This window comes from Hippoglossus stenolepis, chromosome 14, assembly GCF_022539355.2.
Source record: "Hippoglossus stenolepis isolate QCI-W04-F060 chromosome 14, HSTE1.2, whole genome shotgun sequence".
Classification (NCBI taxonomy): domain Eukaryota; kingdom Metazoa; phylum Chordata; class Actinopteri; order Pleuronectiformes; family Pleuronectidae; genus Hippoglossus; species Hippoglossus stenolepis.
Genome location: NC_061496.1, coordinates 3,317,077 through 3,333,324, shown reverse-complemented (window position 1 = coordinate 3,333,324; position 16,248 = coordinate 3,317,077). Strand labels below are relative to the sequence as shown.

Genomic DNA, 16,248 nt, shown 5'->3' with positions numbered 1-16,248 from the left:
TGATCATCACATAACGATCATAAAGTTATTAATTCAGCTCGTACTGACTCCGCTCGCTCTCTTCCTCCCTCTCTCTCTCACGCACTGACACACACACACACACACACAAAAACAGCATATGTATAGGAACAGTTCTATCCCAAGTGTTTTGATCCATATAAACACTCGGTCACTATATCTGGTTTCCATCATATTTCTGGAATGATGCCAAGAGTCTGCTTGTCCTCCTGTTTGGAAACAAAGCGTCCGGAGCCGTGAAGATGAGGAAAAGAAATGATGATAGTGTCGTAGAAACTTAATGGTTTTGTTCACATTTCTTAAAAGCAGTGATAAGTGGCCACTGGTGCGAGTTTAGGGGGCAAGTTGTTCTCGGTAATGGGTCAAACAGCAGTAAACTGAAACCAGGTGTTTCCTCAGAGACGAGCTACAAACGTCCTGCATGATGAGCTCCAGCGACGAGAAGGTTTCAGTTTCCTGCGCGGCATCTGTTGTGGCTTTGAATATTAAATCAAAGTATAAGAAACGTCCCGTAATAACTTCACTGTCAAGGGGATTGAGTAGAACTCTCAGTAAAAGTACAAAACGTATACGTATTCTGCATATTTTGATGCGTTGATAATTGCCTTTAACCTGTGTAGATGTTTATTGTGACATTTGGTGACCATTACTCGTGTTTTCACGCTGCAGCTCGGCCTTGACGTCCCCAAATTAAGCACCTGGACGCCGACTGGTGCCAGTTTATTTGAACAGTGCTGCAGCCGCTGCCGTTACCCCAAACACACACATTCCCCTCAAAGGGGCCGTCCCTTCCTGAACTGGGGCGTCCAGGAAACTGTGCCATTAAAAAAAACAAAAGTAAAACCAAAACAAACTAAACAAAAAACAAATCCAGCATTGTTTGAAGTCTGGAGGTGAAACGCCCTCACTGCACTTCATGTTCAGAACAAAGTCGAGTTACACTTGTGCACGCTGCTGCTGACACAAGTGTAAAAACCAACACAAAAAGACACTGAGCAAAGGTTGTGTTTTTCAAAATAGGATAAATTGCATTCTTTCACATCGTAGAGTTTTCTTTCATAACTAACCAGAGCGCAGTGACTGTATATAAAGATGGACGACATGACTGCTTCCCCAAAGTGAAGCTAAACCATCTCAACCATCTACCCTGCCTCCTCCATGTTAGCAGGTGGGACATAGGCCAAACTAAAAAGTACACAAAGTTTCTCATAGATGGTTTAAGTCATTTTGGATAATTCTTATCTCACTGATGTTTGTTCCGACGTCTGCGATAAGTTTGATTTTATCCAAGCAGGTCATGTTTTCACCCTTTTTTGTTTGAAAGCAAAATGACGCTTAAAAAACTGGATGACTTTCCAGGAAACTTGGTGGATGTCGTTCTAGTTACTTATCTGAAGCTATGAAAAAGGGTGTTAAAGTCACGATCGACAGCTGAGACTGACTCTTGATTGGTTGAGCCCGTGTAAATATAATATACAATAATTAAATTAACTTTAGAGTAGAACTACAAACAACTCTCACCCCCCCCCCTCGCAGTGTTCAGGGAGAATATCCAGCAGCTGCAGGAAACATTGTTTTCAAGGACTCTGGTTTCAAAACAACATCGACAACAGAATAAAAATTTTAAAAAACTCTGTATACCGAGCTTTTTTTTATTGTTCACAGAATAAAAGCTCTGATTAAAAAAAAAGGCAATTTCAATAAGTGCTGCTCTCGTGTATTTGCCAGGCCACTAGGTCTGGCTGCAAGGCTTCAACAACATGGAACAGAAATGATCCCTTTATTAGCTGCTGGCTGGAAACCACAGCTCAAAGTTCCCCTCGGGCAAAGTGGAGCAGCTTAATTTTCTGTGGAACGAGGGATGCGTGTTTATTTATTTGTTGCAAATGTTAAACTCTGTGAAATCTTAATTTTCCGGGAATCTTCTGCACGTAAGTATTTCTCTTCATGGAGCTCATCACCAGCAGATGTTCTGTCCTGGTTTTACACACTGAGCATAGATCAAGTGGGGAAAGTTCATCAGAGTCGCTCGTCAGTGTTTTCAAAAGTAATACTGCGTGAAATTGAAACCATGAAAGTAGTAGTTTACTTAAATATATTGAAATTATGTTTTCCCTTTTGTTTTAGGTGCTTCTGGATTAAAACTAGTACTGTAAGTATAGGAGGTGGGCAGTTAAACGTGTTTTAATATGACGATACGTCCGTCTGTCCCATTGTGAACGTGATATCTCAAGAACACTCAGAGGGAATGTCTTCAAATCTGGTACAAACATTCACTGGGACTCAAGGATGAACTGATTAGATTTTCATGTATATTTTATATATTGTTTAGTTTTTATATACATATTATAGCTTGTATTTATAAAAAAAAGAAATGATAATGTAGTACTGCAATCACTAGGAATTGGAGACATGATCTAAAGATTATTTAGATAAAGTAATCGTTCTAAATCATTTGGTATAAATCATGACCAGATGACGTACTAATAAAAGGGCATCATTAGAATATAAATAAATAGAATTAAGTATATACAGTATATGCAGCTCGTGCAGGATGGTGAACGTACAAAGCGCAGGACGAGTGTGACACAGGAGACCAGGCGTTGCATCCTGATCATCGTATGTGGATGAAAGGTTTAGGAAACAGAAGTTTTCCTCATTAAACTTATACGTCTTTGTTTCTTGACTGACAGGAAATGTGACGGACATTAGTTCTGTTCACTCCATATGGTCTCTGTCGGTTGTTCGGCCTTTTGAGAAGCAGGCAATAAAACCAAGAGGTCGATCATTGTGAATTTTCTGGGCATTTTCCGGCAAAAGTCTTGTCAAGATCGTACACAGTAGATTTATCAGTTGTGTTGTGATGTTAACTGATCAGTTAACGAGATAATGTGATTTTTCTCTGTGTGACTTGTCCGAACAATTGAAAAATGACATTTCTCAAAGACGTAAATGCATCTATGTGTTTGGAGGCTGAGTCTTTGTCATTGTTAAGGCCTTGAAATAAAAATTGAATAAAAGTTACGTGAAAAAATAATTATAAAGCATTTAAACTGTAACAACATAGGTGAAAAACAAGTAAAATCTGTAAAAGTAAACAACAATCAAACTCTACTTTCACTGAGGTGGAAGAACTTTGTCGGCTGTGTTCGCCGCTCATGCAAACTACTTTATTTTCAGCTGCTGTTCATTTGCATTATTTTCTGATGGAGATGTGTTTTTTTTAAGAACTGAGAAATGAAGGAAGCTGCTGAAAAAGAAACTTTGTCATTGGAAAGTTGGAAAGATGTTTTTTATTGTGTTATCATCAGAATGTGATTCCTCGGACCTTGACAAGTTCACTCAACCGAAATCTTACAAAAAACACTCAGCAGTAATAATGTAAAACTTGTTTATTGTCCTTGAAGCCATCGACTGATTGAAAACTGAAGAGCATGTTCAGATTCGTTTGAGTTTTCGTGTCCAAACACTTCTAACACATGTCCTCAGAACAACTTGTTGATGTGCAGCATGTGTTGATGACACTGTTACTTCTGTAGAAATTAAATAGTTGCACAGAAAAGTAAATAGAAAAAGTAATTGACAATTTGAAGATTCATTCAGGAATGTATAAGACATCAAAAACTCAAACAAGAAGAGATGAGTCCTGCAGATCTTAACTCAGTGAAAACTCCAGGTGCTGTTGACACACTGGTCCCGGATCTGTTGCTGCTTAATTGAAACTTCAAACCAAACGTCGGCTCACATCCGGCCCTTCCTCAGCGCGGCCCCTCGGCTGCACACACTTCCGTCTGATTGGCTCGTAGCCGCTGGCCCAGAGCCCAGAGGGCGTTTTCTGTATAAAACTCCCGGTGCGTTGAGAGCCAGAGTCAGAGAGGAAAAGTGACTCTGAGACTCACAGTGTGGAAACAGGAAAAACTAACTTCTATTTTAAAAGTTCTGCATCTGAAAGCAACGGAAAATGTGCAGAGGATTAGCTGCCTTACCCCAGACCTGCCGGGACAGGTGAGACCCGCATCATCACGTTACTCCTGTCATGTCTTTAACTAGAGAGATCCTCTGGTGTGGATCTGTGCTGTAAACTTCTGAAGACTTTAAGTTATTTTGAATCCACGCTGGTGTCACAGGTGAAGTGTTTCCATCTAAAAGAGCCTTCAATTCAACTTTGGGAAGTTTTTACAACTTAATTTCTGTTTCCTGCAATGTCTTTATCACCTTAAGAACAACATTTCATAGGTGTGACACCGGTTTTCTTATGTGAACTTGTTTTTATTTTGTGCTTTTATTTTTACAAAAATTTGAGCTGATACAGAAACACATTTCTAATGAATTAAATATGTTTTTACTTTACTTTTCATGTAACTGTAAAGTTGGACAATGTTTACATTGGATAAGATTTTTGTGTTTAAATCTAAAAAACAGTCAAACTTGTAAATGTCACAACAGTATTTTCATGTTTATGTTATGAACTGCTTCTCTTCCTCCTTGTTCACCTCTTTTTTTTGGTAGAAAACTCAGATTCTTGTCGCGTTTGTAGCCAACTAACTTTCAAACTTGACAAATCTTACACCTGAGTCATCTCAGTTACTCGTATAAACAGAGTCGTGCTGGGAAGAGGATGATAAATATCTGGAATTCTCGGATAAACATCACGACTGAGTTATCGCTGCTTTCACACCAGAGACGCTGGAAGAAAGACTTTGTCACACGAGCCTGTTTTCTGTCACGCAGGGCCAAGGAGATCAAGTCGAAATTGGGAGTTTTGCTGCAGAAGCCGGAAAATGCCATCGACCTCATCATCCCGTACCCGGAGAAGCCGGAGAAGAAGCCGGAGAAGCTGCAGAAGTGAGTGAGAGAAGATTTTAACCAGATTTAGTGACGGTGAAAGAGCAGAGCAGGTAGAAAATGTGATGATTAAAAGGACGTTAAAGGTTTTCCAGACGCAGACGAGTGAGATTGAAAGTTCCCTCAGAAAAAAGATGAATAACAAACAACAGGCGGAACTGCTTTGCTTCTGTTTTACCCTGAAATAACGTTAATGTAAAGCACAATGTGCAAATTGGTCTTTTTCCACATAATGAAAAACTTATGCATTAAACTTAGATCTTGAGCATTAGACTGAAACTTGTGATTCACCAACGTCACATAATATCATTTAATAAATGTCATTATTCTGGCAATAATCCCTTAAATTTTAAATCTTTGGTTTGAGTTTAGCTCAGTTTTTCCTCACTACCGAACAATAATAATACAAATTTTAGTTAACGCTTTTAACGAAAGACACTTTAAATAGGTTTTTAAAAACAATCTATTCGACTCAAAGCCTCTATTGTCATTGCACAGTGTCCCAGTGCTGCAGAGAGACAGTGAGACACATTACAGTCTCATAAATACATATAAAAACTAACAATAAATAGAATAAAGTATACATTAGTGTATATACTCAGTTGTATTGGACAACAGTAACATCGCACATGTTAATCTTGCACAGTTAAGATAATAATACACTTGGTTCAGTTCCTCTGTTCACCCTGTGGACTGTATGTGTGTTATATACCACATTTAAAACAACAAGTGCGTCACAAAGTAAAAGGTACAACAAGAAGACAGCAACATGCAATAAATATATCAAAATACCAACAGTAACAATAAGATAAGATAAAAGAAAATAGAATATCTTATATCCTCTTAACTCCGTCTGTTAAACTGGGTTTGGAGTTTCAGCTCTTGAGTCCAGAAGCTCGGACACACGTACACACGACCAGACGTGATCCGTCTCACAGGACGTTCTCCAGATCTCGCAGCAGTGAGAGGAGATCAGACGACGCAGTCTGGTTCTGTGAGATCATACGTCACACGTGTGGATATTGAACCGATCCTTGGAAGATTTAAACATGTAGAAGATCATTTACATGAAAACATGTCGTAGATCATAAGAAGAGACTCGTTCGTGGTCTGAGTTGAAAAAACGGATTTGACAGAAGCTTGTTGCTGCCACTTTTTTAGTCTTAAATCAATGTGGATCTTAAAACAGTTGTCAAAATGTGCTGAAAACGTTAAATAGCAGCAGCTCACTGGAAAAAAACTGCAAACACTGGAGAAGAATTCAATATTTGAGCTCATGTTTATTAACTGTTCATATGATTTTTGAGCAGTTTTGCTGATCTGAGGTATTTTGTGTGCAGGCCTACTCCGGAGGAGGCGGCTCTGTGGCGCGAGTGTCTGGACCGAGTCCTGAGCAACAACTGTAGGTCTACCTCTCTCTCTCTCTCTCTCTCTCTCTCTCTCTCTCTCTCTCTCTTTCACTTCCCACACACACACACACACACACACACACACACACACACACACACACACTCACACACACAGTTAATTCCCTGGTGATTAACCTAAATAATATCCTGCCTAGCTCCAAGCTCAACATCAATACAAATACATATATTTTTATGCTTATAATATATAAACTTTTACTTGAATACACTTTTACTTTAATGCTAAACCTTTTTGAAGTGCACTGGAAACCAATGGTGATCTTAACAGCTCTGTAGCTGAGTGGCCTGCAGCGTTAAGAGGCCCATTCACAACCAAAGAAAACGACAGTGTTCTCCTAATATTCAACATCTCATCCATACAGCCATAAAGAAGCCAATTTAAAAAAGACATGTCTCCCCTTGGGTCCATGCATCTAGCAATATTGATCCCAATTGTTCAGAAAAAAGCCATTCACCAGTTTGACTCTCATGCCCAGCTTCTGTATCTGGGGGAAACATAAATGCCTGGCAATCCCCCAGTCCCCCAAAAACAACGAGGCAATAATCTTATTAAAAAACATACAGAACATTTTGCCACCGGAATGTACAACCAATATGCCAATGAAAACATTTACAGACCGACAGAATCCGGTTTTAACTCGTTATAACTGATTAAAGCAGTAATTTAGATGTAGCTTCTACTCTGTAGCAGAGGCACCTGCAGCGTTAAGAGGTCATTCACAACCAAAGCTACAGTAAAATGTTGTTTATGCCCATTTGGCCTCAGGTGAGAGTCGTGGAGGTGACACGGCAGCAGAACAAAGGTGCTGTGGAGCACAGTCAAAGTCAAATAGATGGAAAGGGGAAGTTATGTGGACAAAATTTCCATATGTGAACATAATTTGCCAAGCTCATGGAAATCCACTAGTCAAAGATGTCAGACCCAGGGAAAACATCACTGAGGTCGCAGAACTTCGTCGGCCGTGTTCGCCCCCGTCATGCAAACAACTTTATTTTCAGCTGCTGTTCATTTGCATTGATCTTGTGCAAATCCAAATTCATTATGATGTTCTGAGTAAACCTGAAAGTGTCCTTGAGGTGGTCTGGAGAGCTCCGATCAGCACGATGAACCCATGAGGTCCATGCTGTCCCATCTGCTAACATGGATGAGGTGACCTATGTATGACCTATACTGCGGCCAGCCACCAGGGGGTGATGAAGATGATTTGGCTTCGCTTTTGGGAGCTGTCGCATCATCCGCGTCTGCGCGAATGTGAAGCGAATACCACGGATCAAAGTTTAATCCCACAGTTTCCTCGCCACAGGAAGTGAAGCTCTTCCTGTTGACTTTTAATTATATCTTAAATCTAACATCCTTTATCTGTTTAACACGATTAACGAGATTTCTTAAAGCCGGCAGCATATTATCAGAAAGTCGATGTGTTTACAGGTGTAGAAACAAAGCAGGAAATGCACTCGTTGAACTGCAGGTCAATCTTTTTGTTCTGATAATGTCTTTGAAGGACTTTCTTACAAATACCTGAAGGAGACACACACACACACACACACACACACACACACACACACACACACACATACACACACACAATCCTAAACAAACACTGAGGTAAAGAGGTAAACGAAGTGCACCACAACAAAGCCTCATTATTTTTACACTCTCCCCGAGCTTCTTAATGATACTGACGTCTGCTCTTTGTCCAGCAGGCTGTTTGAGGAACAACACACTTGTCAGGATGTGGTTTCCATAGCAACAATGCAAGATGTTTGCTCCTTCGTTATTTGTATTGTGTGTGTCGATATCTAATTGGTGTCAAGGAACTCGGGGGAACCAAACAAACACGTCTCTAATCAGCGATTCTGCAGCTTTCAACAGGTTAGATTTAAGACTTAAGACCAAAAGGAATCAAGACCTTTTAAATCAAGACACTATTATTCATTCACAGCATAATAAGATCTGAATCTTTGAGAAAGAGCAGAAACTACACATGATGGCAAAAGGTTGCTCTGAAAAAAATCTCTAACCATTTCAAAAAGTAGCGTTAATGAACTTTTACATAACAAAGACCTAAATGTACTTAAGATGCATATTCAAGACTTTTAAAGATCACATGGGAAACGTCTTAATATTGTTTTTCCCCTGCTTCTTCAAACAACTTAACTAAACTGTGTCTCTTACATGGATGTTGAGAACATATTGAATTTGGATTATGCGATGAGAACAATCAATCTGCCCGATGAAGAGATTCAGAAGCATCCTGTCAACTTGAAACAGTCACGAGTTTACATTTCACGTGATTTATTCCAGAAACCGAGCAGCAGCAGCTCCAGTGCTTACTTCACAAAGTGCAGAGAAACCCTGACAACCGAGAAGACTGATGATTAACTCCTGGCGGTAATGAGGTTTCGTGCTACGCGCGAACTCCGCTGCTAATACGTCACACGAGTTGGTTCTGTGCGTGGAAACAGAGCCGAGCGCAGATGTTAGCGACGCATGTGAACGGAGCAACAAGCTCGGTGGGTGGCAGGAGATGTTCCTAAGTGGCTCCTTCAGAGAACAGAGAGGTGTGTGTGTGTGTGTGTGTGCGTTCGTGTGTGTGTGTGTGTGTGTTGTGTGTGCCGGGCCGGGCCGGGCCGCAGAGGTCATGTTGTGGTAACATCTCCAGGGGAAAGTCTAAATGATTCCACCAGCAGAGCTGATTTATTGGCCACTTGCTGCAAACTGCCGCCACAGGATTATCTATCGACATGAGACTTTACATTAACGTGATTCTTTATTGCCTCTTTCTTGTTAATTCCCACGAGAATCTCAGTGAGTTATTTCCCCTCATGTGTAGAACTGCCCCCCCCACACACACACACACACACACACACACACACACACACACACACATCCACTCTACAGCAAAACAGCATAATGTAATGTTTATTATGCAACAACAAACGGCTACTGTCAGATAAAAGGCTGCACTAGTAAAACTTGTAAAATAATGTTATATTTTATTATACTTCTGCAAATACTCTTGTAATATTAGTACTAGCTCTATTTTGTGTGTATATATATATATATATATGTGTGTGTGTTTGTGTGTGTGTATGTATATGTCGAATGGCACAGTTTATTATCACATTAATGACAATATATGTTGAAATTACACACCACCTTAATCATGTCCCATCCACTTCCATGGAGGAGGCGGGGTTTATGACCTGTACTGTAGCCAGCCACCAGGGGGAGATGTCATCTATCTTTATATACAGTCTTTCTTCTTTCCCGCTCTCTACATATATATATATATATATTAATAATAACTGTTAACAATAAAGTCTATAACTAATTAAAAAGTCGCTTTAAAACTCAGCTGAATCTCACTGACGGTCAAATATTACAAAACAATTCAATCGTTTGTTGTGGATCTGAAACACACACAGGATTGTCATTAATCCTTTGTGTGTGTGTGTGTGTGTGTGTGTGTGTGTGTGTGTGTGTGTGTGTGTGTGTGTGTGTGTGTGTGTGTGTCCTTGTGTTGAAAAAAAGCAGCTTGATTGCGACTCATTTTCTATTCTGAACCGAAGTAGCTTTGAGTAGATTTGAGATAAAAGCCCGAGGCCGCAGCTTATCGTCTGCAGCACATGCTCCTTCACACAATGAGACCTTTCTCTGGCATTGTGTCCAGTTACAAAGGTTTCAGCTCAAATGAGAGATTGTTTTCATCAAACCTTCATTTTGGGATAAACACTTTGTTTCTGTCCAAATCGAACTTTAGACTCCCCCACACACACACACACACACTTTCAAAATGTTATCGTCTGTTTTCGTCCACTGAATTGTGGTTTAATTATTTTTAACTAAATATGTTTTCATTTCTTCGCCATGGTAACAGTACTTTACTTTTATCACATGGCACTTTGCTCAATACAAACACGATTATCATCCCACTTTTATAAGTCAGTGTTGTTTTTTTGCTTTTGTTTTTCCACCGATTCACGTCTGTAAATCGTGTAATAAAAGCTCTCAGGGCTTTCATTCTGTCAGAATAACGTCTTCTCCGGCCTGGCCTGTGTTATAAATGTTCTGTAATGACTTTGTTCAAACACGACAGGACTGTTGTGAAAAGAGCCGCAGTGCCTACGTGATATTTGACATCCAGCGTGTGAGAGGCGGCGGGAGAAGCGGGTCTCACAGAGTCGTCGGTTCCCTCACTCGCAGAATCCAGGAGGAATTTTAATAACAAGATGTTTATCGAGGGTCAAGTCTTCTGACCAGTCGTTTATTAGAAGGAATAAACATCAGTATTAGCATGAGTGATAAACAGTTTTTTTCAAAGAGGCGACGCCACCGGGCAAACAGCAAGACGAGCATCAGGCGGAGATTCAACTGAACAGCTAAAGTTAGACACCTTAAAAAGACAAGGGGCGTTGAAACTGTTTTATCGTTTCTTAACTTCAGCTCTGTACGATCTGGTGACGCCGATCACAGAAATCCTAATTAAGGGGTGAGACAGATGTTCAGATGGTCACTGAACAGCTCATTTCATTGAGCCATGTGTGTTTGAAGTGCCACAGAAGTGTCAGTGGGTCTTTGTCATCGTGTTGTATTATCTCTTCGTCTCATCTGTTGTGTCCGTTCCTTCCTCCCTCCCGCAGACGGCCTGGCTGCTTTCCGTAGCTTCCTCCAGTCCGAGTTCAGTGAGGAGAACATCGAGTTCTGGACCGCCTGCGAGGACTTCAAGAAGACCAAGAACCCAGGGAAGATGGCCACCAAGGCCAAGAAGATCTACGAAGACTTCATCCAGTCCGAGGGACCCAGAGAGGTCAGGGACTTGAATTACTCCCATGTTTTTTCAGCTTTATACGACTCATGCCAACATTTCAAGTTTTGAATTCTCACTTTAAACTGACTGAAAGACTTTGACGCTGGCTCAACCATCAGTCGGCTACAAACTCTAAAGAGCGTGCAGCGCAAGGAGAGATTCCTTATTTTGAAATTGATTGATTCTGTGCTTTTTCTGCTCTGCCTCAATTATCCACAGAGCAGTTTGATGAATGCAGAGACACAGCTTCTCTAAATATGTAGATTTCCACATATTAAATGCACAAACCTTCGATAATACCTCCAGCGTGTTGGAAACACAAAAGAGATGAGTCAGTGAGTGAAGCTTATTCAACAGTTTCCATTCAGTGAGAGTTAACATCTTTTATCAGTGAGTGGAGGAGGACTACAGGCGAGCTGGAGTGTAAACAGATGAGGTCACAGACAGAGAAGGTTCTGAGACGACAACAAGAAACATAAAGACACGTGACTTCTGAAGAGGAAACAGCGACAGTGACCTGACACCTCTAGTTTCTATGGTTTTTTAATGATTTAATTTAAGGAAATGAGCCTGAACAATGACCAATGGGTGCAAACCTAACACGGGAACCTCATTTAGAGCCGTGTGGTGTCAAAACAAGATTCTAAAACACCTGTGAGACCATAAATATCATCATCATAATCTTATTTCAGTGGAAAACAAGTTGTTTTGAGTGACGGCAATTATGTGCATCGATAAAGGTTAATGTCCACACACACGTGGTCATAAACGAGACACGGCAATAAAACACAGCTTGATACCGGCGAGCGGGAGTGAGTGCAAACACACGTAAAGGAAGTGGCCCAGTGAAAGTTGAAAGTCCTCTCTCTCCCTGATTATTTCTGTCGTCTACTCAGAAAGTGACTCAGATCAGTGCTGCGGCTCATTTTATGTGTCTATATTTAAATTAACTGGTCAGTTAAAAGAAAGCAGAGGTTAATGACAACGATGAAGAGCTATCGTCTTCCTCTCCTCTTCCTCTGGGTCGTCTCTGACAGCAGCTCTTGTCCTTCCTCCTGCCACAGGTGAACATTGACCACTTCACCAAGGACGTGACCCTGAGGAACCTGGTGGACCTCTCCCCCGCGACCTTCGACCTGGCCCAGAAGAGGATCCACGCCCTGATGGAGAAGGACTCCTTCGGCCGGTTCCTCCGCTCCGATCAGTACCAGGAGCTCCTGGTCAACTAAGCAGGAGTCTGAGGAGCGGGCGGGGGGGGGAGGCGGTGAGGTTTCAAACAGCAGTTACTCAAATGTTTTGGAAATTAATTCTATATATTTTCTTTAATCTCAATATTTCGAATAAACCAAAGTTGTGTTTGAGCGCATGAGAACCAAAGACTTTTATTTTACAAACAAACTAAAAGGTGACATTTTTTTTAATTCAAATTCAATGTTTGAAACTGAGCTAAAAGGGCCGACTGCCATTTGGAATAGAACCACCTCCCCATCCAACACACACACACACACACACACACACACACACGCACACACACACACACACACACACACACACACACACACACACACACACACACACACACACACACACACACACACACACACACACACACACACACACACACACACACGCACACACACCTCTTACCAAATGAGGATTTAAACCTCAGAGGTTGAAACACACACTCAACCCTGTAAGACCCACATCCAAACACATCCCGGTGTGTTTGTATCAAGAAAATACAGAAAACAGAAAATTATATCTTCTTAAAAATTATTTTATCTTTTTATTTAAATGAGAAAAGGCCAGAATAACATATAACAATATTTTTTTCCGAGAAATTCCATATTTCTTTCCAGGGGCGGGAAAGCACGGCGCTGAACAGCTGATTCCCCAAAAACACACAAATGTTTAATTGTGACTGAATAGAAAACATTCAGCAGCTTTATTATATATAAATTAATATAAAAAGATTAATAAATGTTCCATCATTCTGCAGCAAAACAAAACCAAGCTTCCCTTTGTCTTATCCAGACTAATGTCATCGTGACTTTTAAGAGCCTCGTGCTTTTCTCAAGAACTCGAGACGCAGAGTCAAGTGCTTGGGACGGAAATTAGCTCCAACAAAAATAAATGGGAAACTCCAAGTCGTGAGGCATTTATTGTAAACCAGCAGATTTCCTGAATAAATTCCAGCAAGGACCAAATATTTAGTCATTTTAATAAACCAGCTTGTAGCACCGCGTCCCCGGAGTGACTAATAACCTTGTCGGCGGCGCGGCGCCCTGTGAGAGAGCGTTCCCTGAGAACAGGGCTGACGAGTTGGCTCAGCGGGTCGAGCTCTCGGCTGCCACTTAACTGCAAGTCGCTAAGATGGGAACATCGAGTAGGAGGGGATCTCAGAAAGAGACGTGAACAGAGCTGTGGTTTATACAAAGAAAGGTCTTTTTCCCATGTGATGCGATGGTACTGTACGTATCCGTGCCAAAAACTAAATTACTCAGCAGAGCGCAAAACCTCCGCCGAGGCCCAACTGTCTCCTCTGATCCAATCAAACGCAACCAAACCCCCTAAATGTGCATGTTTTTAAATGATTATTATTAAGATCTATGAATTATTTCCTGGGACCTTTATCGCCCGGGCAACACTGGATGTTGACTATGTCCCAAACACAAGCAACACTTCCTGTACCTGTTTCAAATTAAAAGCACTTTTAGGCTTTCTGTTAAATCCGTTCATTTGTTTTAAGGTTTTTATTTGTTGAGTTTGAAGAAGAAGTCGTACCAGAAACCTCAGGCAGCAGCTCCACAGCAGGCATGGATTTAAACAACGCGCACGCACCCAGTTTGGCCCCGGGCGTAACTCGCAATGTTAAAGAATGTGATAAAAATAAAAATATCCTTGATCTGGCCCCTTGTCCGGATCCAGGCCAAAACTTAACAAGCTCCTTCTTGGCCCAAGTTTAAGGGAAATGTGTAGTCGGCAGGATTACTTAAAATCAACAAAGAAAAAAAAAACAAACACAGCGAATGGGAGAAGACATAACGTCCTTGGCGGAGGTCGAATCAGCCATCGACCTGGTTTCAGTGGTAATTTGCGAGTAAAAAAAAAAAGAAACATGGGAAACAGAACTTGCAGGTTTCGGCGCCGCACTCCGACAACTCCGGTTTAACCTGAGCTCGTTTTAATTAGAGTCTAAAAACCAAACGTTTAAAATCACAAAGGATGTGTAGGGGGAAAATAATCACACGTTATAATAAATCCAGTATTTTATGTACTTTTCATATTAGTTCACAACGTTAAAACACTTCACACAACAACCACACGTTATAACTCACGAGTATAAACTGTCACTAAACACTGATGTTCACCTAATCTCCACCGAGCTGAGACGGATGTGATGGAGGAGCTGGGGTCTGTGTGCGATGTTGAAAAGTTTAAAAAAATATACACATTGAGTTCGTGATGATATTTACTCTGTTGATGCTTTAATTTTCCACATTAAATGAACCTTATCTCGATATTCAGCATTTTTTTAAAGCTCTTATTGTTCCCATGACTGCAAATAATCCAGGAATTTAAAGCATCACAGATCAGGGGGGTGATGGGTGACGTGTTTTTTAAATTAATTTAAATTAAATTCTCTTGTAGCTGCATTGAGGGTTTCCTGTGACACAGATTAACCAGTTTGATGTCTCTACCCTCACATGCATCAGAACCACACACGATATCAATAAGGGCTTTAACAGTGCTGAGTACATATTATCCCATGTAGCCTCACGTGTATGTTTTGGAGTCGACCACATAAAAAAAAATATATGCATACAATTCCTGAAGATGTATTTATTTTTACGTGTAAATATCGACTATAAGTTAAATGGACGCCTTGATTCATTGACTGCAGCTGGTGCGGGACTCTGCCCGGAGTCTGTTCTCTGTTATAAAAGAGGAAACATCTGATTTTCAATTGTCACCTTGTTTTTCTTCATAAGATTCCTGAGAATATATATATATTGTGTGTGTTTAATAGAGGAGGAGAAATGTCCCAGTGAGGGCACATGACTGGATTCTTGGCGGCACGGTGGTACAGTGGTTAGAACTCACAGCAAGAAGGTTCTTTGTTTGATCCTGCCGGCCAATCAGGGATTTTGTGTTTGGAGTTTGCATGTTTTCCACAGACGTGTTCCTGAAATGTTCCTTAGAGGCTGAATGTGAGAACACAAATGTCTGATTTAGCTGCTTCGGACATTTTGCATAACTTTTCCTACCAGCTCCCTAGTTAAGTTTTTATGGAAACTTTCAAAGTGAGTCCATGTGAGAACACAGCAGGAAAATATCAGAGAGAATTCACCGTGTGAGTGGGCGAGTTTCTGAAGTTTCTCAAAATGTGACGGTTGCATAACTGGGAGCAGAGAAATAAAAAGGAGGAGCCGAACATGTGGAAGACGCAGACGAAGACGTCAACTTGGAAAGATGACGAGTTTCAAGGGATTGGGGCGACGAGGGCTGACGCCGGTGTCGATGTGTCGTCATGTGTGAGGTCTGCTGGACACCAGAGGATATTCAGGCCAAATTTAGACTGGACACAACAATCGCAAAAATTCGTTAAAGCTCCTTAAAGTTGATTTACAACTGCCATAAAAACACTGAAGAAGAGTTTCTGGAATTGTCGCTGTGAAATGGTTTTTCCTACAAACGTCAAGTGTGTGTTCTGACGATTATAAGATAAAAAATCTGTTAAATCTGTCATAATGTCTGTGGTCGCTGTCGTTTTTAAAATTTCTAATCAAGAGTTGAAAATCCTCTCGTGTGCACCAGGCTTAAATTAAGTTTTTAATCGAAATGTAAAGAAAGTTAAGATGTGGCTCGTCTTGGAATGAACTGAAGAAGAAGAACCTAGGATGAGTGAGGGATGAGGTAGAAGGATGAATAGGTGAAGGGAAGGGAAACGGGTGGGTCGAGAAATCTGTGACAAACCGAGCGTGATGGGTGGAGCAGGTATCTGAAGGTTTCGCCTGTTGATTACAGCTGAAGTTGATCCTGCTCTCCAGGATCCTCAACTGACTTTCCAGCAAATGTTGGGCGTTGGTCCAGCGATGTCTGACGAAGACGAACTGGAAACTGAAAACAATCGCTCATAAACTTTC

The 16,248-nt window shown here is 40.9% G+C and overlaps 1 protein-coding gene across 1 annotated transcript; it reads left to right on the top strand.

The window, feature by feature from the left end:
• The first annotated feature begins 3,884 nt into the window (after positions 1 to 3,884).
• rgs5a (regulator of G protein signaling 5a) lies at positions 3,885 to 15,061 on the top strand. The gene is made up of 5 exons (XM_035176744.2): positions 3,885 to 4,023; positions 4,750 to 4,863; positions 6,204 to 6,265; positions 10,935 to 11,101; positions 12,166 to 15,061. The coding sequence occupies exons 1-5, from the start codon at positions 3,980 to 3,982 to the stop codon at positions 12,328 to 12,330; spliced, it is 552 nt and encodes a 183-aa protein (XP_035032635.1). The 5' UTR covers positions 3,885 to 3,979; the 3' UTR covers positions 12,331 to 15,061.
• Positions 15,062 to 16,248: the final 1,187 nt, after the last annotated feature.